The sequence below is a fragment of the Erpetoichthys calabaricus genome, chromosome 14 (assembly GCF_900747795.2).
Source record: "Erpetoichthys calabaricus chromosome 14, fErpCal1.3, whole genome shotgun sequence".
Taxonomy (NCBI): domain Eukaryota; kingdom Metazoa; phylum Chordata; class Cladistia; order Polypteriformes; family Polypteridae; genus Erpetoichthys; species Erpetoichthys calabaricus.
The window spans coordinates 80,210,915-80,238,374 of NC_041407.2; the positions used below are offsets into that span (position 1 = coordinate 80,210,915).

The 27,460-nt window shown below is 39.8% G+C and overlaps 2 protein-coding genes across 4 annotated transcripts in view; one reads left to right on the top strand and one right to left on the bottom strand.

The window, feature by feature from the left end:
- The window catches only part of selenon (selenoprotein N), a 53,739-nt gene extending 47,808 nt beyond the window's left edge, over positions 1–5,931 (top strand). For both annotated transcript variants that reach the window (XM_051919085.1, XM_028819535.2), the window contains 3 exons: positions 1,475–1,587; positions 3,423–3,521; positions 4,965–5,931. In XM_051919085.1, the coding sequence (XP_051775045.1) occupies positions 1,475–1,587; positions 3,423–3,521; positions 4,965–5,138 (386 nt within the window). In that variant the 3' untranslated portion in view covers positions 5,139–5,931. The remainder of the gene's footprint in view (positions 1–1,474; positions 1,588–3,422; positions 3,522–4,964) is intronic.
- A 2,518-nt stretch (positions 5,932–8,449) lies between these two features.
- Positions 8,450–27,460, bottom strand: part of si:ch211-15d5.11 (nuclear receptor coactivator 7) — a 43,115-nt gene continuing 24,104 nt past the window's right edge. For both annotated transcript variants that reach the window (XM_028819533.2, XM_051919086.1), the window contains 11 exons: positions 25,504–25,641; positions 25,211–25,395; positions 22,989–23,230; positions 19,856–20,077; positions 19,357–19,501; positions 15,426–15,621; positions 13,526–13,636; positions 13,002–13,154; positions 12,809–12,904; positions 12,637–12,710; positions 8,450–9,407 (listed from right to left, as the gene is read on the bottom strand). In XM_028819533.2, the coding sequence (XP_028675366.2) occupies positions 9,272–9,407; positions 12,637–12,710; positions 12,809–12,904; positions 13,002–13,154; positions 13,526–13,636; positions 15,426–15,621; positions 19,357–19,501; positions 19,856–20,077; positions 22,989–23,230; positions 25,211–25,395; positions 25,504–25,641 (1,698 nt within the window). In that variant the 3' untranslated portion in view covers positions 8,450–9,271. The remainder of the gene's footprint in view (positions 9,408–12,636; positions 12,711–12,808; positions 12,905–13,001; positions 13,155–13,525; positions 13,637–15,425; positions 15,622–19,356; positions 19,502–19,855; positions 20,078–22,988; positions 23,231–25,210; positions 25,396–25,503; positions 25,642–27,460) is intronic.

Below are 27,460 nucleotides of genomic sequence, written 5' to 3' on the forward strand. Positions count from 1 at the left end.
AGTGTGGGGGAGGAACGATCTCCTCAGTCTGTCAGTGGAGCAGGAAAGTGACAGCAGTCTGTTATGAACAAAATCAGCAAAAGTCTACAATAAATAACTTGAATAGACTCTTTTTCAATAAATAACCTGAACACATATGCAGCAATACATCATAAAATACAATTTATTTATAATATACGGACAATAGATGATGGAGAAATGCAATTTTATATATAGAGATGAAGGACAATAACTAGACAACACAAAACATGGAATTATGATAGCTTAGTTGATCTTTTTTTCCCCAAAAGAATAAGGCACATAATTTATGAATTCTGATCTTTCAATTCATGCTGTCAGGATGGATACGTGTTTAGTAGTTATAAAGTGTCTTGTACCAGGAAGGTGGCAGTGATTTGCTCACAGCTAGTTTGCACTGGTTTCATCCCACACATGCAGCTTGTGTGTTTGTGTGAAGCTGCTCTGAACTTCCTGCTGGAGTTAGGAAGATAAACCTATAATAGCTAAAAACGTATCTTCACAAAGGTTGTTACTTTACCTAAGTTGTAATTAATAACTCTCGGAAGCAAAGTAAGTGTACTTATGGTCGGCTTTCTCAAACATATGTAGAAAGGTCTTCAGAGAATTTTGTCTTTCTTCAGGAGCTCTTCTCCTTCTTCACCTTGGGCACACAGTACTACAGTTTACTCTTTGAAGTTTTACACACGGTGTTCACTTCTGCTAGCAATGTGTACATTTTTTGGGCAAATAGTGAACAGTCAACTCCCATCTTTAGCAAGACAAATGTGTGGCTTTTACGTCTGGTGTCTCTCATGCTTGTGCACTTGCTATTGTTTAGCAGGGTTTGGACTAACGGCATCCTCATCTAACTCCAGTACAGACAATTCTTCCACTCTTTAACTAGGTTGCCCTTTGAAGTTAAACAGATTGCTCCAGCCTTTGTTATATCGAGGCCCTAGGCAACGGGGTCCCTGCTGTGAGAAGAAGTTATAACCAGGTTGAGAAAAGTGAGCATATAGAGAAAGCATGAATTCGGTGCATGCAATAGTTTTTAGAGGCAGGAATAGACATTTTGTCTTAGCTTCCTTGGGTGCACATAAGCCCAAAATGTTGGTTGAAAATTGGTGCAACGTTTTATCCATCAGTGTTGTCCACCGTTGAGTTATGGCCCTTTGTCCCCGATCAAGTGTATAGATGGTGTATCGAGAAGACATCTCTGGGTGTCACTTTATTAATCATTTTATCAGGTAAGGCCCATAGGGTGAATTCCAAAAAGGCCATGTGAGGAGAGAAACTTGACACTTGAGCTGAATTAAGAGTGTCTGGTTCCAGAGCATACCAAAATGGGTAATGCCAGTCTCTTCTACAACCAGGTCTAATATGAGGGAACACTTAGAGGATTAACCTCCTACATCTTATGACATTTCTTCTTGAGACTGAAAATTGCAATATAATCCCTTTCTCTAATTCACAGGTTCGGGGCGGACTCTCCGGGAGACAGTCCTGGAAAGTCTGCCCGTTTTATCTCTTCTCAATCAGAGCTTCATTAGCAGCTGGTCACTAGTCAAAGAGCTGGAAGACCTGAAGGTAAGGAAGGAAACAAAACTATCTAAAACTCATAAAGAGGATTCAAATAACAGACCAAAATAACATAAACCTACTTTTAAATCACATTAAGCAGGGATCCAGAACATGTCCCTGAAGCATGAGGCACAAAGCGGTAAGCAACTCCAGCCTGGTTACTAGTTCATCACTGGGTGCATTTAATTAAACACCTACATCAGGCCAATTTAGAGTTGCCAGTTAACCAAGCCATCACATCTTGGGTTGTGGGAGGAAGCTGGGCTCCTCAGAGGAAGTCTTCTCAGATACAGAGAGGCAGTGTGCCTACTTCACACAAACGTAAACTGAGATGGGAATTGACCCCAAGTCCCTGAAGGTTTGAGACAGCAGTGCTATCCACTGTGCTGTCATAACAAATGTAACCTAATTACAGTCTTCATTACTGCTTTGTGACTAAGGTGCTTTCCTAAGAATAAAACACACTGAAGGATGGAATCTCCTGGTCTCACAACCTTGTCTTTGCAATGGAGTCCCGAGGCTGCTGTTGTGGAAACGTTCACTCCTAACAGCTGGCATCATACACCCTAATTCAGAATGCCTTACTGCTGCATCCATCCATACATTTCACAGGTTGGCTGGTGGGTGTTGACCACAGCATTGTCCGGAAGTCTCACTTAACAAATGAATACACAAAGACAATAACTTCAGAGCAGTGTAGTCATCCTGAGAGCATCTTTTTCAGCTGAGTATGGAGAGCCATGTAGAGACTTGCCATGCCCATCAGTGGTACTAGGCTGTTTGTCCCATGTTTTCCATTGCAGTCTTAGCTACAAATGGAAGCTATTTATTTATGTACCATTAATGATATAATGCTTATCATATCTCTAATTATCTATCTTATGTAGTGTCTTTCTTATCAGCCCAATTATTTTTCTTCTATAGTACCTTATATAACCCTATATTGTCATCCTATTTAGTGCCTTTCATGTCTACCTTGGCATCTGTCTAATATGGTGCCTTTCTTATCCACCTTGTTATCGTCCTCAATTAATTTAGCTAACTACATTAAAGGAATGCTCCACCCAAAATATATTTAAACATGTTTTAATCTCTTGTGGTTTATAACAATGGCCGAGAAAAAAATTTAATCTCATGTTTTCATGGATATAACAAAATTTTTTATAAAATGGGAGCCTAGGGGCACCAATGCTGAATCACAGCAAACAATATAAAAGTGTCTGTGAAAAGTCTTACGTTACTCATGTCGCATGACGCACACAATTCAGTCTTATGTTCACAATGGGCAAAATGCATGCATTTTTGGTAAAACATTGTTAAATAAATTCTTTAAAATCTGAGCATCACCTGCAGAGGAAATGCAGTCACACAGGATTGAGCTTTTGATTTGAAGACCTGCCTCTAATCTTTCATTGATCTAAGTGTATGACAGGAACTGTAGAAGAGAAGATATACAAGAAATGTTATTTAATGTGAAAAAAGAGGAAACTTCCTGGATTTGCTAAAGGGAGAAAGTTGATTTGATAGGTATGAATGGCCATATAAAGGGAGAAATTCAATTGATAGACATTAAAAGAAAGGCACCATAAAGGAAGAAAGTTCATAAGACAGGCAATGAAGGGACTGTTGGAAAATAACTAAATAGATATTAAAAGTAGCCTAATGGGGGAAACAAATCATAAGATATCCACGAAAGTCATTGGTAAAAGGTGCAAATCTAATAGCTAGTGCTGTGTGTTTATATAACCATATGGTGAGTATTCTGTGGTGCTCCTGATATTCTTCCTTATATCTGAAAGGCACTGTATATCTGTTGGTTGACGTATTTATTGTCACTACAGGCTGAGAAGGAGAATGCCAATTCACAGCGGGCCACCCTACATTTGGAGAAGTACAACTTCCCTGTGGAAATGATGATCTGCTTGCCAAATGGAACTGTGGTACGTCTTCAACATGGTTACCAGTTTGGTTTTTTTTTTTTTTTTTTTTTTTTTATTAAAACAGTAAGTCCCGCACATACAAAGGAGTTGCATTCTGAGAGCGTATTCACAAATCCACTCCTTTTATAAGTCCAGCAAAGTTAGCCTAGGCACCCACCGAACACAATGCAACCCCCATTCCTCAACTCCTGTAGAAAACATGTACTTGTACAGCTATTAGTACATAAGAAAATGCTTTTAAAAGTTAATATTTGGATGTTACTGATTTCTTGTGTAGTTTAACAGTAAACAACAAAGTTCATTTTTGTTTCTATTGTTTTCTGTCAGCTGATATCACTGTTTACGCTATCAGGTAACCTATGTATGTAGACCTAACCTACCTCTCCTCAGCTCCTATCAAACATATTTGTACTGTACAGTACACAAAGTACTTTTAAAAATTAATATTTGTATTTAATTATAGATTTCTAGTGTATTTTAACAACAAACAACTGAAAGTTATTTTTTTTATTATTCCCATTGGTTTCCATCAGCTGACCTTGGTACAGTAAACTCGCTTACTGTTAGTGAACAAGCCTATGTGATTGTCTTCAAATACATTTCTGGCCTCCACACACAAAATGAGCAATTGGGTGGCATCATTGCTCGACACCTACTGCCCATCACTTATTGATTTCCTGTAGCTGTTTGTGGTGAAGATTCATGGAAGGCCAAAAAAAAAAGTGCCAGAAAAGTTTTCACAAACTTTTTTTGTGGTGCTTTTTCTAACTCCAGTTTGAGCGTATCAAAATAAAAGCCCTCGCTTAACCTGTAGTACTCCTGTTGGGATGCTCATATCCGAAGATCAGACATTAGAGTTAGTTAGGACAAGTCGACGAGAACAAGCTGCTCACAAGATCCAACCCAAGGTCCCTACTGTGCCTTGTCTCTTGGTTTTGTGTGGCACTTTAACGTGGTTCTCTGATGAAGAAGAACTTACCTTTAGAGTTTCTACCCGTGTTCTCGTGGAACACGCTTAATTCCGAACATCTTGGGCTTGAAACAAAGCATGTTAACTCAACATAAATAGAGATAACAGCCAAAAGCACAAGCACTTGTAGAGGATGTACAGACGTGACTGAGAATGCATGGGTTTTACGCACCATCTAGCGCCAGACACGCTCTGCCATGAAATTTGAAGTTACGGTACAATTTTTAATTGTTCACCTGTTTATAGAATTTTTCATTTATTGGATAAAACATTTGCATCTTTGAAAGTTTATAACTTGAAGGTTGGTATGTAGGGGACTTACGGTGCCAAATACTTAAAATAACAATTTTTGAGATTAACTGCATACTCCTACTTTCAAGTGAGCCAATCTTGGACAGTGGTGGTGCAGACAGTTGCTTTCACTTTGATCTGGTCACTTTGCACAACAATCTCTTTTGGTTTTGTCCTCCCAGGTCCATCACATTAATGCCAATGACTTCTTAGACCTCACCTCCATGAAGCCTGAGGATTCGTTTGAAGGAGGCCTCTTTAGTTTCTCAAATAACTTTGAGGATCCTTCCACATCATCCTATGTGAACTTTCTGAAGGAAGGCTTGGAAAAGGCCACAGAATATTTAAGTCATTAGAGATCTGAGAAGCAGACAGGTACCCACAAAAAAAGAGAATGTTCTCTACAGACTACCTTGGAGACCTAGGCACACCATCAGTCCCATGCTGTAAAAGCTGTCTAGTCCCTCAGACAAAAGAACCTGAGCACTGATTCACTCGTAGTACATGTGAGATGTTGATGAAAATGGGCAGTTGGGCTGGCGGTGTGCCTACTTCACAGTAGGAACTGTACTATTTTAGGTCTTTTTACAGCAATAATGTATGACTGCAATATGTAACTGTTTGTATTTATATCCTTTTTATACTTGATTTCTAAAAAAAAAAAAATGGCTAGAATGATGGCCTCCTTGTGGAGCCACTAAAGGCGGTAGGGAGCGGGCAGATTTTTTGTTTTTAGGACCACTGCTCTCTATGAAGGCCTGGTCTTCAAACCCTCTTTGGGTGGGATTGGGTCTGATGTTGAGCAGCAGTTCCACAAATGTTAAAATTTTCTCACCCTCTTCCACCTTTAAGGGGCTGCTCATTGGGTTCCAGTACACCCCCTTTATTAAGACGCATATTACCTCATATTGTGGCTGAAAGCAGCTGGATGGCATGCTGGCCTGAGGCGTTCTCCCGCTGATGTCTCCACAAGAATGCTTTTCATGTCACCTGGGTGGAGAACAGCAGCAATTCATCCAGCTGGAACCAAAGGAATTAGACGGTTTTTTTTTTTGTTTCAGTGGTAAACTATATAGCACCATTGTGCAAAGCTGAGTGTTTATGTGTTACAAGTCATAATAAAAGGTGTGCTGGAGGAGACATGATGTTTAGGCAATGTTCTGTTTCCATCCCTTCATGACAAGTTTCAAATAAATTATTCAGCTAAAGCTCTATTCGGACAGGATTAGTTTTACTCCAGGAGGTTGTGTTAAAGTGATTTTTACCAGAGGAACTCAGTAATTTTAATCCCATCCAAATTGCTCATGTCAGTAATATTTCATAGACTACATGTTCATGTTTCATTGAAGTATTATGGAGACTTTTACCTTCTGAAAAACCTAAAACTAGTCCCCGTGCCAAGTGACATGTCAGTAAAATTTCATCATTTGAGCAGTTCAAATGAAACTGAAGTTAGAGATCCTTAGGTAATAATTACTTTACCCTGTGCCCGAGAATGATCTGTGTACTCCCAGTGATGCATGTAGAATAACCAAGGGTGGGTAGCTTTATATCCCCTCAGGGGTCCGTCTGCGTGACGATATACAGAATGCAGGTGCAAATGGATATTTTCTTCTTGTAAACAAAGGTTGGTAATGTGATCCAAAGTAACTCTACGTGTATAATACATAAAGGAACTGCTGGCACGGAGTAAAGCCCTGGCAGTAAGTCTCAGACTTAAGACCTGTTAAGAATTTATACCACCTTCTGTCCTAAGTACAGTCCTTCTGATGATTGATATTGGCTTAGCTGTGTCCTCTGTGTGATACAGAAGTGTAAAGTAAAAAAGGCAACTCTGTTTTATAAAGTCAAAATTTTGACTTTAAAAGTTGGATACTCAAGAATTTTTTTATATTTTCTTTAAACATTTTTTCCTCTACCAACATGCTTGACCTAATCTCATTTTTTTCATGTTGTACAAAGAGGGGAAAAAAAAATGACAGAAGCCAAAAGGGTCCAATTCTGTACATTAGAACTAGTGGAGGACATTGCTCAGATGGAGCACAATGGCACAGCAGTTAGTGTTTCTGCCTCAACTCCCTGTTCAGAGAGTCAGCATAAAGTTTACACTTTCTCCTACAGTTTGTGTGCTTAACCTATGAAAAGTATTTATTTTCTTACATCATCAAATAACTGAGGATTTGTCTCCAAATGGAAACCGATCTCTGCAATGTAGTCTAAATTACAAATCTAAAACACAAAATAACTACTTGCACAAGTATAAAATGTTACCCCTAAATCCACACTGGTGTAGCCAACTGGTTTTAGAAGTCACAGAATGAGTTCAATGGACATCATCTGTCTGGGGTTTCAGTTCATTGTGGGATAAATGCCCCTCGTATGTGAAAGGCCAGCTTGTGGCCAGTCAGTATGGTGACCTAACCTACACAATGAAGACAAAAGAACTCTCCAGACAACTACATGGAAAGGGGATTGTAAAGCACAAGTGTAGGGGGGATGGAGGGGAGAAAATGTCCAAGTCACAGAATATCCCATAGAGTCCAGTCAATTATCAAGTATGGCACAGCAGTAAATCTGCCTGGAGCAGGCCATCCACAAAAACTGAGTGATGGTACAAGAACAACTGTAAAGAGGGAAGCCACCAAGAGACCTCAGAGAACTCTGAAGGAGTTACAAGCTGCAGTGACTGACTTGAAGGGGGTGAATACTTAAGTGATCAATTATTTTGTGTTTTAGGTTTCTAATTTAGAGCACTTCACAGAGATCAGCTTTCACAGCAATATCTTTTTTGTTTTTTGTCGATCAGTCTCACATACGCCAAATTAAATCAACTCTTAAATTAAATCATTCTCAAACAAATTTGGCATACTTGCCCTCTAGGACCATACAGACAAGACCGACTGCTTTGGGATCTGAAATTTTAACCCTGGGGGTCCCAGTGATTTTTTTCTTCTTCTTTCCCATATGCTAACACTGCCACCTGCTGGATCAAAGCAAGTGAAAGATCTGAACAGACTGAAGCCAGACTAGCAGATAAAATGACCAGAGCTTAAATTTACCAGTAAAAAAAAAAAAAAAAAAAAAAAAAAAAAAAAGAGCACAGTGGTCCGAGATGAGGTCTCAACTCCAGGGTACCCACATGATGTTCAGTTGATGCACAACTCTCTTTGGCCTTCAATAAGTAACTTGCTGTGCTGCAGACTTTAAAATACTTATTACGTTTTTACCATGGCTAAATTGCTCACTGTAATGTAAAATAGTTATATTATGCATACGTAACAATTCCCATGAAAATAGTCTGTTTAAAATGTGCATCCGCTTCATCATACGTGAGCGGCAGAGCCACAAAGTGGTTAGCTCATAGTGCTCACACAGGGTTTTGGTGAGCTAAGTGACCAGGGGGCAGAGCCCCCTAGTGTGTGTGTGTATTATTATATATATTATATAATAAATAGAAATTCAGCCACCTAATCTAACTTGATGGCTTTTTAAATTGGCAGGAAACTAAAGCACTTGGAGAAAAACCCCACATGAGCACGTGCAGAACATACAAACCCGCCCCCCATATAATTAGAACCCAGGTCTCTGGAGCCAAGAGGGAGCCTCAGTAACCACTGCGTCACCACACCAAAAGTGAAGAACTCTTCTATAGCAGACGAGGGCCGACAAGTGGGAAGAAGAATTTATTTATTCTGAATGTCATACGAGGCTTTCTACAAAGCAGTACATTTTTGCCAAACATTAAAATTAGAGAGTCATTTTATACTGCTGTAACACAAACAGCGTGTTAAAATTAGTATATACATAAATTAAAAAAGCAACCAGTCAGGAAAATCAAGTGCATGGCTTCTAGAGAAAAAAAAAATACAATGTGTGTATAGAGAAGCATGCTCTGTGACTTTGTTAAAAAAAGAACAAGGGATTAAATCGACAAAAATTGCTGTTCTGCATTCTGTTACACTTCTGCGGCGACCACAAGCTCCTTTTATACTGGACTTCGGCTTACGATTTGGTCCATAGTACTTCAGGCCTCCTATTCTCTTGGAGTCCAAGTCTGTTAGCACAGGAGAAAGTGGCCACAAGTCGAGACGAAAGTGAGAACAGCCTTGTGGCAAAACTGTTACTTTAAGTAGCAAATGTAGCGATTTTATCTTGGCTAGGAAGAAAAAAATAAATAAATAAAAATAAATAACAGTCTCGCCCTATTGCCGCTATACAGTAGCCCTTGTTCCGTGACTGCACCTCAGTCGAGTCTCCTTTCCGATTGATTAACGATTCACACCCTGGCATCAAAATTTTCATTTTTGTCTTCATTTTCAGCCCATCCACAGTGTTACTGTTTCACATGGCAGCAAGTAACGCTGCTGTCTAAGGTGCTGAGCCCAAACAGAAACCTGCAGCCATCTTCAAAAGGTAAAAAAAAGCTTGGTGAAGTGTGCATTCCAGGGGACTGACCAGCTGCTTGCGTCGCACCAACATCCGCCTCCCCTCATGAGAACATCCAGACCTCCAACTCCAGGACTCTGAAGTCGGCCTTCTCGGCGAGGATCGCATTATTGAAGGTGGCGCAGCGACTGCTGTGACCAAGATAGAGGTTCTTGTCCAGCCACAAGCCAAAGCGACCGCTGTTAGCAGGAGAAACAAAGAAAAAATAAATCTAAAAATACAGAAGTTGGTCATTTCATTTTTTTCAACTTAAATTAAACCTGCAGTTGCCATGTGCATGGGCTCACATGCTGAATATTTTCCATTACTTGACTAGCCCTGCAGTCAGTCAATCAGTCTTTCTGTTTACGAGTTATGAAGGAGGACTGGTGACGGTTTCCAGTGGTTTTGTCTTTAACAAAAACTAAAATGAAAAACACATCATTCACAAAAAACTAAAACTTCACTAAACTACAAAGGAAAAAACAAAAGTCTGAAAAACTAGAACTGAATGAAAATGAGAAAGTAAAAACAAAAATTAAACACATGCGGGCAGCAGCTGTGCTACTACTTCAGCCACTCATTCAGACTACTGTGTTGACAGCAGTGGCTGTCAAACATGCAAAAGAGGAAGATACAAGATGAAATGGCCCCTCTCAAGATAAATCTGAAACAGTAAACTAACCTGTCTTGAAATTGTACAGAATATTTCTCAGTCTTTAAGATAGGCGACATTCAAGAAAGAGGGAGTTCTTCTGGGCAGTATGGATTACAGTATTCATTGATCCATCCATCCTCTAAACTCTTATCTAGGGCAGGGGTAGTTGAAGCCTAACCTAGCAAGCCCCTAGACAGGACACCAGCCCATCACAAAATGAACATACACTAGGGGCAATTTAGCATCACCAATTAACCTAACCAGCATGTCTCTGGACTGTGGGGGAAAACCAGAGCAAACCCGCCATGGGGACCCAAGGGCAAACTCCACAGTCCATGTAGGGAGCACCCGAGGCGTGTCCCCCTCCAGACGCCTTACTTATGCATCACCGTGCACCTAATTAACATATTTACATAAAAAAAAAATACCCTTTTTATTTGAGAGCTTTTGAGACTTATTTTTAGTAACATAATGCATCTGTGTAGGGGCCAGTAATAGCTCAAGTTCACATTCACTGAAGTTTCATTTCCTCTGTTCTCTCAAGATTTGTGTTAAAGATGCCACTCACAGACAAGGTCAAATTTATATGGTGATGAGGTCATGAATATTCAATAAGGTGAGTTCTTCAAGCCAACCATTACTGGCGGGAGGGAAGGGGGAGTGGCTAAAATCACACACACAAGCCCATAGTTTTAAATTGATTTGAGGTTTATAAAGTGTGGCATGCGGTGTACGTACAGTTTTCTAAATTTGATTATTTTGTGTACACTTTCAATCATAAGCAAGATTTTAGTTTACTACATGAGGCTGTAGGGCAGATGGGGAGATGGAGGAACAGTGTTACATAGAGAGTATCACTACATTTAAAAGCTTCAGCTAATTTCACATTGCCATGTATTTAACACTTTGACATAGTGTAGATTGTGACGTAACTTCGGTCTTATCTTTAGTTGAGTTTCATTGAATTTGTTCAGAACGTCCCCCCCCAACCCCAATTCTGATTCTGGTTCTTTTCTGCCAACTTTTATTTTCATTGTGCTAACAGAGCTCCCGATACATCATTTCTAGCAACCCTTTTTTCTAAATGACTAGGGGGCTTCGCTCGCAATGCCCCTGTTTGGTTTTCCGGATACACACTTTTAAGATTTTTTTTTTTCCCTTTGAATTGTTGCTATTTCATTAGTTTCACTTTTATTTCAGAACTTCTTTAAAAACAATATTTGGAATCTTTCGAGTCCCAATGTGCTGAATCTTTTAAATGAGGTCAGTGAGACATGTGTGTAATGACTTTGTACCATATTATTCTGGATAGGTTTCTCTGTTTGGAATTTCAGCACAGACAAAGCGATCAACATCATCAGCAGTTAATAATTTTTTTTGCAAAGCAACCAATAAATGCATGCGAGGTAAAACACGTTTTTAAAATTCTCCGACTTAAACTTCAAAGCCTTACAATATTTACATACTTCTGACATATCACCTGTGTCCATATATTCGATCTCTATTTGCCTTTTAGTTATTTCTCTGAGTAATAATCTTTTCTTTTTTTGCACTAATGCGATGTTTACTTTGTTTTGACACTGTCATTTTTTTATGCTTTCATATTCTGTATCTTGCTCTGCATGTGTTTCGCGCCTACGTTTTTCGAGTCTTTTGAATTCCAGTTTTCATTATCTCTAACCTGCTCTGCATGTGTTTAGCCCCTTTGTTTTGTAACCTCTTTATGACATTTTACTTTGGTTTTCTACTCTGTCTTATTTCTGACCTCGCTTTGTCCTGCTTTTTTTCCTCCCAATGACACCTGGGTCAGTGGTGATTATTTTCCTTTTTCCGAGTAATAATTTCAGTTTGTTTGCGCTACTGCGATCTTTACTTTCTTTTTCTTATACATTCTAATTTTCCTACTTTCATATTCTTTAACTTTCTCCACATTTGTATCACGCATACTTTTTTTTTTTTTTTTTTTTGAGCCTTTTGAATTCCACCGCTTTCATAATCTGCTCTGCACGTGTATAGCGCCAACGTTTGTGAACATGTTTATGAAGTTCTACTTTGTCTTTTACTGTCTTAATTCTGAGCCCGATTGGATGTGCTTTGTTTCAATTCCACTTGCTACAGGCTGATAAATTAATTACTTTCCTTATTTTCTGAATTTGCACCTAGATTCCTTTTTTTCCTCTCCAATGCTTTTGAGTCTCTTTTCTCCGCGCTGCTTTCTTCTTCGCTTAGTCGCCGACGTTTCATTTATAACGTATTGTCCTTATACACTTTATATGCGGTGAGACCCTGGATCTGTGTGTGCTCAAATCCTTCACAAGACTGAATGTTTTGCTGCCCCGTTGTCTTATTTAATAGATATTGATTGTAAGTAGGGCGTGGTCTTGCAAGAATTTCATTTTCTTCGTCATCGCGAGACGGTCCTGGGTCAATCTCTTGGCACAATGACTCATGGTTAAGGTCCTCGTGGGTCTTTTAACTGTCTTCCGTGATCTTAAACGTGAAGATCACATCTCAATGCCCTACTGTTTCTCTCCAGGATTTAATTTTTATAATAGAGAGATGATTTATTTCCAGTTAACTGATGGCTCACCTACAGTTAAGGATGATCTCTGAGTACACAGTTTGAGACTGGCAACTCATCTGAAAGTCCTGTTCAAGATAATTCATAACTTAGCTTAGGGAATTATTTTCTAGTAAGAGCTCAATTGCAGTGACACTATGGGATGCCATAATCAGAAATGGGAGTTAATGGTGCAAAATAAGCTGCTTACCCTCCACCCCCAATTGCAATGGAGTCCAAATCTCCTTTAATGAAGAATGAGTTTTCCCCTGTCCAATGGAAACACTGTCAAGAACAATACAAACAGAGTTATTCTCTGGAGAACTTTAATGTGACGATTAGGACTGTTTCAAAAGATTACAAATAACCCAAAAGCAATGTACCTTAAATTCAGGATAGAAGGTAAACAGAAATGTTTCTCCAGTTCCATAGAATAAATCGCTGTACTTAAACGGGTGGGAAACGAAGCCACCAAAAATCTGAATGCAAAAAGAGAAAGCAATTACTGATCCACCACTCTTCCGACAGTTCAAAAACCTCAAGCCGAGGAACAAACAAACAAACACCTTGCCTTACCTCATTGTGGAAATCCTTCAGCACAAGCAGGCAGGGGGAATCTCTCTGGGAAACCTTTCGATACAAGGTCCTCAGGCTGGAGCCATCCACACTGGTGCTGTATGCTAAATGCCAGTGGTGGACTACCATCCGAGATGGCAGGTGATGGGACAACTGATCGGTGAGGGGGGGATAAAAAAAAATAAATAAATAAATAAAAAGGGATAGCCATTAAGTGTCAGACATAACCTGATCACAGAAATAATAACAAATGCCTTCCCTCATCCATTTTTACAGCTATGACAGGATTTTGCAATTTTTTTTAATAGCAGAACCTCACTTGAAACAGCCATAGATCATTTTCACAAATGCATAGTATAGTTTTACAGCAGTTTTAAATTTAATAAAACTTAAGATTTACTTTAAACAAAAAAAAAAAAATCACTAAGTGCCATGTGTACAGCCCAAACTCTGAATTTAGTGGAGCACAAAGCACTCAAAAACCTCAGGGGTGTGTCTGGTATCTTAAGACCGTGGATTCTTACCGCATGGATGTGACTCTCCTCTAGAATACTGGTTTTTTCCAGGATCTCAGATAAGGACACTGGTTCCTTGTCCTCGAAGTGCTTTATACTTCCATCCTCAACACTAATGATCTGTAACACAGACATTTAAAATCGTTGAATCATTTCCGAACTCCATCTAGCACCAACACTGAGATACTTTTAATCCCCTCTATTTTTTTGGACTCTTGTCCACTACTTCCATTTTGCCTTTAAATTTTAATCCCCTCTTTGTAAATTGAAGGCAAAACAGTAGCGGAAGAGAGTCCAAAAATTATAAAGTAAAGAAAATTCCATGAAGGTATGCCAATGTTCATCTAAGAGAGACTTTTGAACTTTGAAAACAATGCTTCCAAGAAGAAAGTAGCCTCATAGGGTGACCAGTTTTCCCATGCAGACTCTTTATGTAGACCTTAACCCCTTGTAGACGATTGTCATGAGATCGCTTCAAACTGCTTCTGGCCTGAATGCACCCGAGGTGGCATATGTATCCGCCAACGCCGGTTGATGCGTACTCGATACATACCAAGGATCATATTGGAAGCACTGGTCACGCCATCTAGCAGTCCTAGTGGAAACTACATCCACCTGATGGAAGCGAAGTGTTGGCATGGCCGTGCACGTGGATTTTGGAAGCTAATTTTGAGAAATTGTCCAAATTTGAGGGAAGTTGTGCTAAAATAAAAATACGTACCATCTTATTGTTTGCTTGTGTGCTATATTCAGATGAACAATCTCAACTTAATTTAGCATCTGCTTGACAGCAAAAACACAACAAGGGGTTAATATAATGCCCCAAATGCCATACATTATATACAGTATATATAAATATGGCCTTGCATAAAAAAAAAATTAGACGCCATATTCTGATAGGCTCGTGCTTATTACGTAGCCCTTCCGCAATTGGATCCTGCTTATGGCAGAGTCTCATTCCCTTATTGGTCCCCCTTCACAGAAGACAGCCATAATCCAACATAGCGGACATAAAACTGCTTTCCACGGCGGTTGTTTCTGTTGCTTACCTGTATGTATTCTCTATATTGTGTTTGGTACAGTCTGAATGCCATGGTCAAATTTACCAGTCGCTACAGTTTTGTAATAAATTCGGTGGCTGGTGGTGTTACTGTCACTTCAAGAATTTTAACACCAATGCACGCATGCCCAGCGTAGAAAAACGTCTGCGTCTAATGCATTTTCGGTCGTTTTAGTGTGAACAGAGATGCTTTCGTAAATGATGAGAAAACGCTAGTACTGATGGAGAGTGTTAGCAATGTGAACATACAGTAGCACCTAGTGTCCACTTTATCACACACCTTCTCATTAACTCGAACGGTCCACTCCTCCAAATGGACAATAACGTGTTATATTTTTAGAGTATTTTAAAGGCTTAGTTGTTTTACTGAACATTAGAATGGATGAGACACATAATCAGAGTGACTTTAACCGCAATGGTTACAGCATCCCAGGAACTGCTGTCCTTCTGGGATTTTCATACATTACACTTTACACACAAATGATGCGATAATCAAGAAACGTCCCGTGAGCGGCAGTTCTGTGTGTGAAATTACCTTATTAATGAAAGGCTAGAGGAAAATGGACAGACTTGGTAAAGCTAATGGAAAGGCCACACATATTCAAAGAGTAGCAGCACTGGGCTGGAGAGAATGGGGTCTGTGAACATACAACTCCTGGGGCCCTGGAGTGGATTGTCCACTGGGTAATTCAAGCACACCATGAATACAGTGCATTGCTTTGCAATCAATCTCTAATTTAGTGTCTTCAGGATCAGTTGGATTGTATAAATACTACTCTAAGTTTTGGGAGACATTTATTCCAACCAAACCACTGTTAGTCCATGAACAGCCCCATCACCCATGTTTACCTCCCACTCTTCATTGCCTTTGCGACACAGTTGATTTTCCCCACAGCACACATCGTCTTTCTGTTCCACCAGCACAAATTCTTCCTCCTCCTCTTCATCCTCATCATCCTCTTCCATTTCTTCTACCTCTTCATCCCGTTCCATAATGCAGAGATCAGGTCGCCAGTGACTCAAGTAAGCATAGAGTTCATCTGACCTGTCAAGACACCCAAGGTCACATACGGACATTTTAACCTGGCCTGTAGCTGTACAGGCATTGTGTATCTACAAGTCTAATGCATTTCTTCTTTTAAAAGTAAGTTTGGCTTAGACTTTATCCTCATGTGCATTTTTGTTTATGAAGTTAACAATATGGTAAGTCGGTATTTTATCTATAGAAGGAAGAAACCCAGAATCATGAGCCACCTAAAGCAAGAAACAAATTCAAAACATACATTGGGGGAGTTTAAATAAAAACCTGTCCTTGGTACTCCAAAGTAGCATCACAAGCACATAATAATATAATATTCTCAAATCTGCTTCATCTAATGGAATGTTGCTAGCCCTGGAATAGAGCACCAGACCACCACAAGAAACCCATATTGTCACTCACGCTGGATCAATCTGAAGTTACCAGTTATCAGCCTACATTTCTTTGGCGGATGTGAGAAGAAAATCCATGCAGGCATGGAGAGAATGTGCAGGCCCCACATGGACAACAACAGGGAATGGGATGTGAATGAAGGACTAAAGCAGCACTAATCACTGCGCCACACAGGCCTATACAAATGGAAGCAAATTAGCCAGAACAAATTTTCTATACAGTGGTATGTTGTGAGAAGTCAAGCAAAATGACACCTTTTATTGGCTAACTAAAAAGATTATAATATGCAAGCTTTCGAGGCAACTAGATGGTTTTCAAAAACCCCTACCACCTCATTAACCTTGCCTGTGGAAGTAATGCAAAAGTAACCCAAAGCCAGTGGGGAAAGCTATGGCTACTCGTCCGGAAATAAATCTAGATAGGGTGCCAGTCCGTTGCAGGAACTGGTCACACTCACACACACCTAAACAATATGTGGGATGGCCAGTCAATCGCAGGACATCACACACCCCTAAAGTGTACAGACTCCACATAAACAAAAACTCTGCATGGCACTTGAACTTAGTTCATTTTCCACCCAACAGATCCTGCATCCTATGTACTTTATACAGTGTCATGGATTACTATATACAGTGGTATACAATGAATTCCTAACAAGGATTCTTTTTGTTAAAGCCACTTAGGTGCGTTTCCATGATACCATTTTAAATTTACATTGTGCAGTTAAATTGTACCAATGTCCCGAAGAAGTTCCATAAAGGTGATGGTAATTTCACATTTTTGCAGACTTCCAATCGGGCCTTATGGGTTGAGCTGCAATGAGCCTTTGAGAATAAACCTCCATCATTCCATCAAATCACTTCTAAAATCCACATACTGCAGTTCAGTGACATCTATCCCAGCAGCCCCTCTGTAGTAAGCATGGAACGTTGATATGGTGCAGCATCCTAGTGATATACTGTACATTCTGCACCTTTATATGTCTGTGTCCCAATGAACGAAGACTAGTCGGAGGGCAAAAGAGGACCACCTCGCCATTAAATTGGTGCTTAGTGAAGTGGCCACTTATTTCATAGATTGCTATCAATCACAAAAATCACATTGTTTCAGATGGGTTAAAAAAAACAAAAAAAAAAAAACCAGGGTATAAAAGAGGAAATGCATGTTCCTTTTTGTCAGTTATGGTGGTTGCAACCTGAGATGTCCTCACCTCTTTTGTAGGCTTCCCTCTTGTTCATACCGCGGAAATTAAGCCACACGTTTGCAATAAGATTGCGCTGGGACTGCAACACCATACAATCTAGAATATTTGAATGTAATTCTAAAAAGCTGTGACATGATGGATGTAACTAGTGACATTTGTGAAGTAGTAAAACTGGTGGCTTTTGGTCGTACTCTTCATTTTTAACACTTTTTTCCTACTCTCTCTTTACCCTAATAACGTGTCTCATTCTATTCTTGTAGATGTCCTGCGTGCGATTGTAGATTGATCTCCCTCTGTTGCGTGAAAGTCTTGGAGGAAAAGGGTGGTGTCAGGGGGATTGTTTTTGTGCAAAATGGGATGCCATCAAAATAACCCAAAATATCTAGATCAGGGGTCTCCAACTTCAGTCCTGGAGAGCTACTTTGGCTGCAAGTTTTCAATCCAACTCTTTTCTTAATTAGTGACCAGTTTTTGCTGCTAATTAACTATTTCCCTTTATTTTAATTGACTTTTCTTGAGACTGACCGCTGAATTGATTCTTTTTTTCCTTTAAACTGCACCTAAACGTAAATTTGATGTGAAGTGAGCCAACAGATGACCAACTAAGTTGGGGCCTCAAAGTACAACCAACTTCACTTCATTGTTTAATTTGAAGCCAATTCCCGTTGCTAATTAAACCCGTTATTTAATTCCATGCCGCTCATTCTGCCATGGCAGACATTTCCAAAACTGTTGATTTTTCTTTTTCATGAGCGTTGTCAAAATGTTTTGTGGACCTGAGCAGATAAACATTACTGAGGCCTTCACCTTTCTTTATTTTCAGTTATGGTGTGATGGACACAGGTTGTTGTTTATATGTTGGTACATTTTGTGTCTTAATATTGTTTGGTTGCTAATTAAGGAAAAAAGAAATAATTAAGAGACTGGAGTCTTGAGATTGCCTTAATTTTAATTGATGCACAAGAGTTAATTAGCAGCAAAATCTGGTGACTAACTTCCACTGACTTCAGTGTCAGAAGCAGGATTTGAAATCCAAAGCCATAACCACTACACAAAGAGGAGAACAGTTGAAAATGAAGGACTTGTGCACTGATTTTGATTAAATGTTGAGTCAGAAGAGAATAGTTCCAGCTGCCTAGGGGGTTCGGAGCATGCACTGATACAGCACGTTGTCGCACCCACCACACGACGAATCACCTCAGGATCCTGAAATAGGGCAGCTGTGCAACAGGAGACACCTCAGCACCACACTGAACATTGTGAGGTTTTCTACAGTGGCTGGAATGCTAATCCTGCCAACAACTCCCAAGTTTTCTCTACAAGTTCGAAGACCTACTTGCAGGGCCGGATTACAGGTTAATGTTACACCCAGGACAGAGCAATTGCAGGTTAAGGAACTTGATCAAGAGCCCAACAGAGTGGAATCACTTCTGACGTTTACGGGTTTCAAACTGGCAACCTTCCGGTGTAGATCCCTAGCCTCAGAGCCACCAATCTTTCCACTGCCTAGGTAATGATTAAATGAAAGAAGAAACAAAAAAAGTGCAGAGTGTTTCAGCTCCACGTAGGGAGGACCCAGGACGTGAATCCAAGATCTCCTTACTGCAAGGCAGCACCACTACCATTGCACCACTAAAGCCTCTCTGAATATGCAAGTCTTTCTTGTGCTTTTCATTTTGTTGTAGTGTATGAAATTCTGATGGTTCATATAACTAACTACATCACAGCAGCTCAGCTTGAGACACAGTCCTCCATTACTAGACTTAAACATCAATGTAGGAAATGTCAGAGGTACTGTCTTCAACTACTGATCTCCATCTCCTAGACTTAAAGCTAAACCTTTAATGGCATTTTCTTAATGAACGAAATATGCAATGTAATAATAATAATAATATTATAATATAAACCAAAGACACATGCCTTGTTGAGCATCCACATGTGCAATACAATGAATTACTGCACACTCCTGTACTTTGTCTGTAGCCACCACACTACTAGAGACTTGAACTGAGTGTAGTTAACAGAAATTTAAACTGCTTTCTACTGTTGGGAGATGTTTGCTTACTTGGTTTCTAATTATAAAGGTTTCTTTTAAAAGCACTTTGAGCTGCATGTTAATTTTGCCATTTGCCACACATATTTACCTTTCCTGAGAAAAGATCAGCCAGGCATCCTGTGTTTGAAGTTTCCCAACGTTCTTGGGTTGTGTGAAAGACTTCTTCGTGGAGGCTTGGAATCTCAGGCGGACAAACATGAGGACTCCGTGATTGGGTGGCTCCTGTGGTAGAGCTGGAGAAACAGAGAAAAGTGAATGGCGCAGCCATCTTCTGATGGAATAATTAAAGCATTTGTAGACTTTGTGCTGCTTGTGGGTTGCAAACACATCCAGTGGATAAAGAAAACAGAAGGGCAGTTACAGCAAATATTTATTTGCTTTATTCATTCTATTCATCAACCACCGGACCTAACATTTTTGAACCGTGTGTTTTAAAATGAATGGCCTTGAGGTTCTTTGCAGAACAAGCCTAAGAAATTGTAGACTGCTTAGTTCACTGGGATAGGGGCACTTTTTTTTTTTTTAGCAGCATGTGCGAATATTAAAGAACTTGATGGTAAGGGCTATAATTCCATAAGCACTTTTACCTCTTTGAGTTCCTTGATCTGACCACACTCGCTTCTCATTCCTCTCTTGAATCGGCTTCATTTCATTTCCATTCACCTCTTCCAGAGATTTCAGTCCCCCACAGCAAAAAGAAGCAGCACTGCTCAGGACACCGACTGCCATACCTTCAGCTACGTGTGTTGATATGTCTTTGCCAGCCTTCTCCATGACTTGTGTGGCTCCATCCAAGCGATTGTCCTGGCCTTTTGGGAGGGAGAGAAATGCATGTCATGACAGTTGTATGGCAACTTCCTTGAGGAAAGGACTCGATCCCCATGTGCTTAAGGTAACATCTGAAATATTTCAATTGCTAGTTTTGCCGAGCAAAATCTGATGTTGGCCCATTTCTAAAATGTGAACGTTTTTGCTTAGTCAGTGGACTATGCACACCTTAGTTTCAGCCTTACTAAAAACTACTTCCAAGTTATGAGTGACACTACAGACAGAACCACTTTACCATAATATAGGCTGAAATCAAACAAATCACCCTGACCAGATAATATTTACCCTCTAATTCTTAAGGCGGCTAGCGAGTACATATATAAACCCTCAACACATATTTTTAGGAAGTCACTGTGCACTGGAGAAATTCAGAGGACTCGAAAATGGCAAATATCATCCTATTATATAAAAAAGGTGACAGGGCAGATCCAAGCAACTATAGGCCAGTAAGTTTAACATGCATCACAGGAAAATTAATGAAAGGAATTATTAAGAATAACATTGAGAAGTACATGGCAAGGACAGGAGTTATTCTGAACGGTCAGCATGGGTTCAGAAGAGGGAGGTCGTGTTTTACTAACATGCTGGAATTCTATGAGAATTTCAAAGATTTGCTTAATTGGCTGGCTCTCGTCTTTTTCTTTTGGGGGTTGGTTTCATTAAGTTTGATTTTATTGTATGGATGGTTATTTGCCTTTAAATTAAAATCAATAAAATTAAAAAGCATCAAAACAAGCCATGCAGCCACTAAATTTGTTGACCTCAAACACCCAGAATTACCTCTTAAGGACTCGAAATTACTACAAAAAAAAAAAAAACATACAAAAAGTATAAATTGAGTGGAGCATTCCTGTAAGGAGCTCCATTTCTCTTTAGTTCATTTCTAGATAAGTTGGGTTGCATTTTTTATTTTTACTCTTCAGAACATCATTCACTGTAAAGAGTTTCACACAAGTAGTTGATGGGACAGTGTGATTACACGAGTCCACACAGTTCTATTTCAATAATTTCCGGATGCCGGGTATCTGTTTTGCTATCAGGAGCAGCGATGATCAAAAGTGTAAAAGTATGCAAGTTGAAACTGTAATTTATTCATTAGTCAAAGTTGCACTTCTTTTAAAAAAAAAAAAAAAAAGTGTAATTCACTAAGTCAGTGATTTTTTTACTGCAAGGTCTTTAGATGAAAGTAATTTACATCTGTGATGTCTCACTTAAAGGTTTTCCAGTGCTGTATCTGTCCTAGTGCCTATAAAACAGGGAAGCACAGTCACTGTATTGCATCTTGCCTGAAGAAGGGGTCTTGAGCTGCCTCGAAAACTTGCATATTGTAATTTTTTTAGTTAGCCAATAAAAGGTATCATTTTGCTTGACATCTCTCTAAAAGCCTGTATAGTACACTTCATTTTTTTTTATTCTTTATTTCACCTTATACAATTTCTTGTATTAGGAATTTGTTAGTTTTCGCATACCCCTTGGGGTCAGAGCGCAGGGTCAGCCATTGTACAGCGCCCCTGGAGCAATTACAGGTTTTAAGGGTCTTGCTCAAGGGCCCAGCAGAGTAGGATCTCTTTTGGCAGTGACGGGGATTCGAACCGACAACCTTCTGGATACCGGCACAGATCCTTAGCCTAGGAGCCACCACTCCACCCCAATTCAATAAAAATTGAACTTTCCCAGTAATTTCCTTTAGGAATCAATTAACCAAATTCCAACAAAATTAATCAACTGATAGTAGCCTTGCTTCAATTAGACAGACAGACATGATGACAACAGTAGGTGCGTTTTTGGTATTGTATGCAAACACTCCCAGAGAGAAGGACACTTAAGCTGTAGCATCAGGAAGTAGAAAAAGCTTTAAGGAAATACAACTTTCAACATAAGCCACCCTGATTCTGGGTGTTCATAGAAAGTGTAAAGATTTATAAGGCACTGTAGAAGTACCTAATAAACAAGAATAGTTTTGCCATATATTTGAAATATTTTAATGTCTGCTTCAGTATGAAAATGTTTAAAGTCTAAAAATTTGAGAACAGAAATTTGTCAGGTTTCACTCCCTATTAGAGGTCCATAGATCCTGAGTAAATAATCAGAAAACAATACAACATCATATTCATAAATCACTGGCCTTGAAATAGTCCAAAATAAAACCCCACATGCTTATGTTTGAAATATATCATTTGTAGGCTTCTGGGCATGGATCTTAGAGAGTTACCAAATTAAAAATTATATTCTTGATCAGCAACCTCGAGAAAGCATAAAAAGACACTGCACATGCCTAGATTACTGGTCCCCATGTTTTGCGAGGAGGAGTTACTTTGATCCCTCATATCCCTTTAGGAGGTGAACTCCCAGTGTCCGTTGATATGACTTGCACAACTTCAAGTTCTTCCGATCATTTTTGCAAAAGATACCTACTGGATTTTTCTACCCCAAGGGTGTAGTTTCCTGCACAAAATATGGTCCGAAATAGCCTAAAAATGAAGGGGGTTTGGTTCTGGAGGGTAAAAGCTTGATGTTGTACTGTTTGACTTGTCTTGAAGTCTAGTTAAGCACATCATATATGGGTGGTTTCTCATATAGAGGAGTCAGAGGTGCTCGACGTACGAAGTGATTTCAAAGTGTTTGTAAGTAATTCCTATGAACACAATTAGCAAAGGGATGTTTAGGATTTGAGGGTTGTGATTCATGTTGGTATGTAAAGGGAGACAAAACATGTGAAATGGATGTGGATGGAAGTGGAACATGGTGCAAAACTTCACAAGTCTTGTTTTAGTTTTCAGTTCAGAGGTTACCTTAGCAAATTTTCCCTTGTTTCACATGCTTATCTAAACCCAAGAAAAACATCAAATTCTGTCTTTTGTCCCCCTTTACTTATACATGAATAGTGCTTACCAAAGGTGCCCTTCATTTCCTCTTGGCTTGCTAATGGTTGCTTGCTGAAGTCTGGATCTTTTAACGACAAAGAGTAGCTTAAACGAGCATCTAAGTCAATGTGTGTTCCAGAGGCATTACTTGATGCTGGCTGATTGTTGTCCATAGGCGGCACTGGTTTAGTCTCAAGCTTTGGCACCTGCACTTTATCATCTTCTGAAGTTGGCACTTTAGGTTTATGGACCTCCTTCTTTTTGCATGATCTATGCAGAGAGAATTCGTTTTGAGATTCTGTTTGACCAATACAGTTTCTCAGCTATCTTACAATCCTACTCTACAACCCCATTTCAGTTCAAAACTGCAATAAATACTATCATGTCTTTTCAGATTATGTTGGCTAACTAAAAAGATTACAATATGCAAGCTTTCGAGGCAACTCAGGCCCCTTCTTACATCTTGCCTGAAGAAGAGGCCCGAGTTGCCTCAAAAGCTTGCATATTGTAATCTTTTTAGTTAGCCAATAAAAGGTGTCATTTTGCTTGACTTTTCACTACATTCATAATGGCTAACATGGTACAACACCCCAGTACTGCAGATTATGATGTAAATGCATTTTAATTCATTGAACTTTTAGAACATATTACTATCCAAAAAAAAAAAAACACTATTTCCGTTGAGCTTTGCCAGCACTGTTGTGTTACATTCCAGCTCAACCACACGAATTCAAAAATTCATTTTGATACTTGGATAGATCATCAAATCTATACTAATAAAAGGCAAAGCCCTCACTGACTCACTCATCACTAATTCTCCAACTTCCCGTGTAGGTGGAAGGCTGAAATTTGGCAGGCTCATTCCTTACAGCTTACTTACAAAAGTTAGGCAGGTTTCATTTCGAAATTCTACCTCTTTTTTGTCCATATACTGTAATGGAGTGCACCACTATGGCCGTGGGAGGCGGACTTGCATATCGCGTCATCACGCCACCCACGTAATCACGTGAACTGACTGTGAACAAAGTACGTACAAAACAAGGAAGAGCCCCAAAGAGCGCTGAAGAAAACATTCATTACACAATTGAGAAGGCAGTGAAACAATAAGAAGCGAGCGAGTGACGCATACAAGCATATTCAGAAGTGCAGCTACAACCGTAAGTTTAAATTAAGTTTATAGAAACGCTCCCACTACCGTTTGCAGTACCATATTCGCGACATACAAGTTTAATGAGAAGACACGAGGACACCGTGTAAACCTAAAAGTTTAAATTAAGTTCATAGACCTACAAAAGGTTGCCATTGATTTGAGGCAAGATTGCTTTTCTCCGGTACAACTATACGTTGCATTCTTAACAGTAAGCTTGCACGGCTTGGTCATATTACAACCAGAGTGCTGAACTGACAACGTGGTATACAAACGGAACTATAACAATTGTAAAAAAAGAAAAAAAAACAGCGGAGAACCCGTGGATTAAATAAAAAGGCGGCTTCCTTGGGGAAGCAAGGAAAAAGGAAGACCTTATATGGCGTTCGTTTATAAAACAGCGGAAAAGCAGTGTTTCCAATTTCCAGTAAGGCTCTGCTTTGCAATGACAATTAATAAGTCTCAGGGACAGACCCTACAAAAGGTTGGCATTGATTTGAGGCAAGATTGCTTTTCATACGGCCAACTATACGTTGCATGCTCAAGAGTAAGCTCAGCGCACAGCTTGGTCATATTACAACTGGAGGGCCGAACTGACAACGTGGTATACAAAGAGATCCTTAACAAATAATTATTGGTATATTTTCCCTCAATTTAAAAAGGTTTACTTTTCTTCTTAATAAAAATTTTAAAGCAGTACTTCTCCGCTGCGAAGCGCAGGTATTTTGCTAGTGTGTACATATTGCTAAAAGCTACACAAGTTATGGGTCACCAAATGCATCTTTAAGACACTGACTTATGTGAAACCAATGAAAGTTTAGGCACTTTATGGAGTGATGCTTCTAAGTGAGTGACTGACAGGTTACTTTGAAATTATGTAAATAGATTTTCTAATTCTCTAATAATTGATTTCCATTTTACACAAACACAACTATTGCCCTGTTTAACAGTTTGGATAACTTAAGGTGTCAATGATAAAACTTTTTATCCATGTAGCTAAGCTGATGCACGCATGAACCATGCAAGTTGCAAAGGCCCTCTGTAAATATTTCTTTTAATACACATAGAAAGCCATTCCTCCCTACCCAAAGATCAGCACTTACTGTTTGGATTTCCCACCGAAGTGAACCATTGAGATATCATTGAAGAAGGCAACTGAAACAATAGTGTCAATGGCACAAGACAGCAAGTAGTCCTCACAGCCATGTTCAATCACTAGTGGGTGAGACTTGTAGGGATCAAAGAAGATCTTATTTGGGGTGACCAGCAGGATCCCTGAAACCACTCCCTAGAACACATCAGAATAGGAGTTTATGTCGAAATAATGAAGAAACCGGCATGTTAATGAGGACATAAGACCTGACGCATCGACCACAAGAGGAAGCATCCTCTTTACCTTCCTGTCAGTTATGTAGCGGCAGCACAATTTCAGGTAACGCACTGGTCTGGTGTCCTCTCCTTGGAAGGGGTCACATTCTGGGGGCAGAGCCAGAAGGCAAAGCTGTCCATCAGGCATAGTTACTGTCTCCACATCCTGCAAAGAAAAATCAAAGGGGATTTCTAGTCATCATGTAAGATAGCTAGATAGATTGAAACTTTATTGATCCCGAATGAAATTCAAGTACCAGTAGCTGAGAATTAAGTTGTACCAAGTAAAATCAAACATTTAAGTAAACTTACAACACAAAAATACTGTAAGAATAATGCATTCACTGTACAATAGATGGTACATACAATAATGCCAGTGCAGTGAGAATTGTACAAATACTACTACCAAAGTGACAGGTGGCACGTATTATCAAAGTGACGGATCCCAAAGTGACTCAATGTCAAAGTAAAATAAAATAAAGTGATATGGCTTATGCTGAAAGGGTAATAATGAACAAAAAGAAGAAGCTTATATGACTAAGTTTGGAGATATCGGATGCATGTAGTGCATAGCTAATACATCTAATATACTGTAGCTTATGAGCAGAGGAGGAGTATCGGGTTCAGAACTCAACGACCCTCTACCCCAGTTATAAAGAGTCTAATGGCTTTGGGGACAAACAATCTCATGCATCTGTCTGTACTGCAGTTCTGTGATAACAGCTTACCACTAAACAAGTTCCTCTGCTTAATTATGGTGGTGTATAGAGGGTGATGTTTGCTGTCCATAATAGATAGCTGCTTCCACGGTGTCCTCCTCTCTGCCACTGTCACCAGAGTCAATACAATGGGCATCCCACCTCTTCACGCTACCACAACCACCACCCCCCCCCCCAGCACATCACAGCATAGAAAAAGAGTACTGACAGCCACAAACTGATGGAATATATGCAGGAATTTCATTGCATACGTTAAAGGAACCCACTCTCAAAAAATATAGCTGGCTTTGCCCCTTCTTGAGCAGTCCAGCCAGTCATTCAACTGCACTCCAAGGTATTTACAGGTCTTGACCCACTCCAAACCAACCTTTTAAATAGTGACAGGCCTCAGTGGAGGTCTAGATCCATGATAGTCCACAACCATCTCCTTGGTTTTGGAAGTGTTCAAAAGCAGTTTGCCGACATCCCACAAAGTTATTCAGCAGACTCCTGTACTCCTCCTCCTCCTGTCCACCCCTGACACATCGCAAAATGCCATTGTTATATGCATGTGGCATGTTCCTGAGTTGTAGCTAAAGTCCAGTGGGTACAGGAAAGGGGAAAGAACGGTCCCCAGTGGAGCGCCAGTGCTACTGGATTACAGTGTGTGAGGTGCAGTTCCTTAGTCTGACAAATTTATGTCTAGCAGTGAGGTAATCTGTAATCCAGTTCACCAGGTGCGAGTCCACTCTCATTATTGGACAGCTTGTCCCCCAGTTAAAAGGCACTGGATGGTGTTGAAGATGGCTGCTGAAAAACTGCCTTGAAATTCTGTTGCACCTTCATTAGTAGGTTTTGTCGTAAAGTGACAAGTGCAGGTAATCAGAATTATGCTAACTAGGCTAAAAGATACAAAAGAGCTCATTAAACAAACATAAATTAGGGATAAATGCAGGGAGAACACAAAATAAATAGCAAACTGAAAAGCCTGTGACCTCTCTGGGCTGCCTATATAGGGTTTTACATCTCTATTTGTCCACCTCAAAGTACTCAATAAGCAATCCCTTCATCCACCTCCATTCCCCACATCTGTAACCTGGCCGCTCTCCACCCTCACCATCTACGACCGGCCCAAACTAAACTTCCTATTCTAAACACAATGAGTCTGTCACCTTAAAGTGGCTCGACGTCTGGTTCTGCGGTCGCTTCCAGCCAAGCTCACATTTGCTTTATCAGACAAGGAATCCTTACTTAGCTGCAGAGATACTACACTAGCACTCCTTCCTG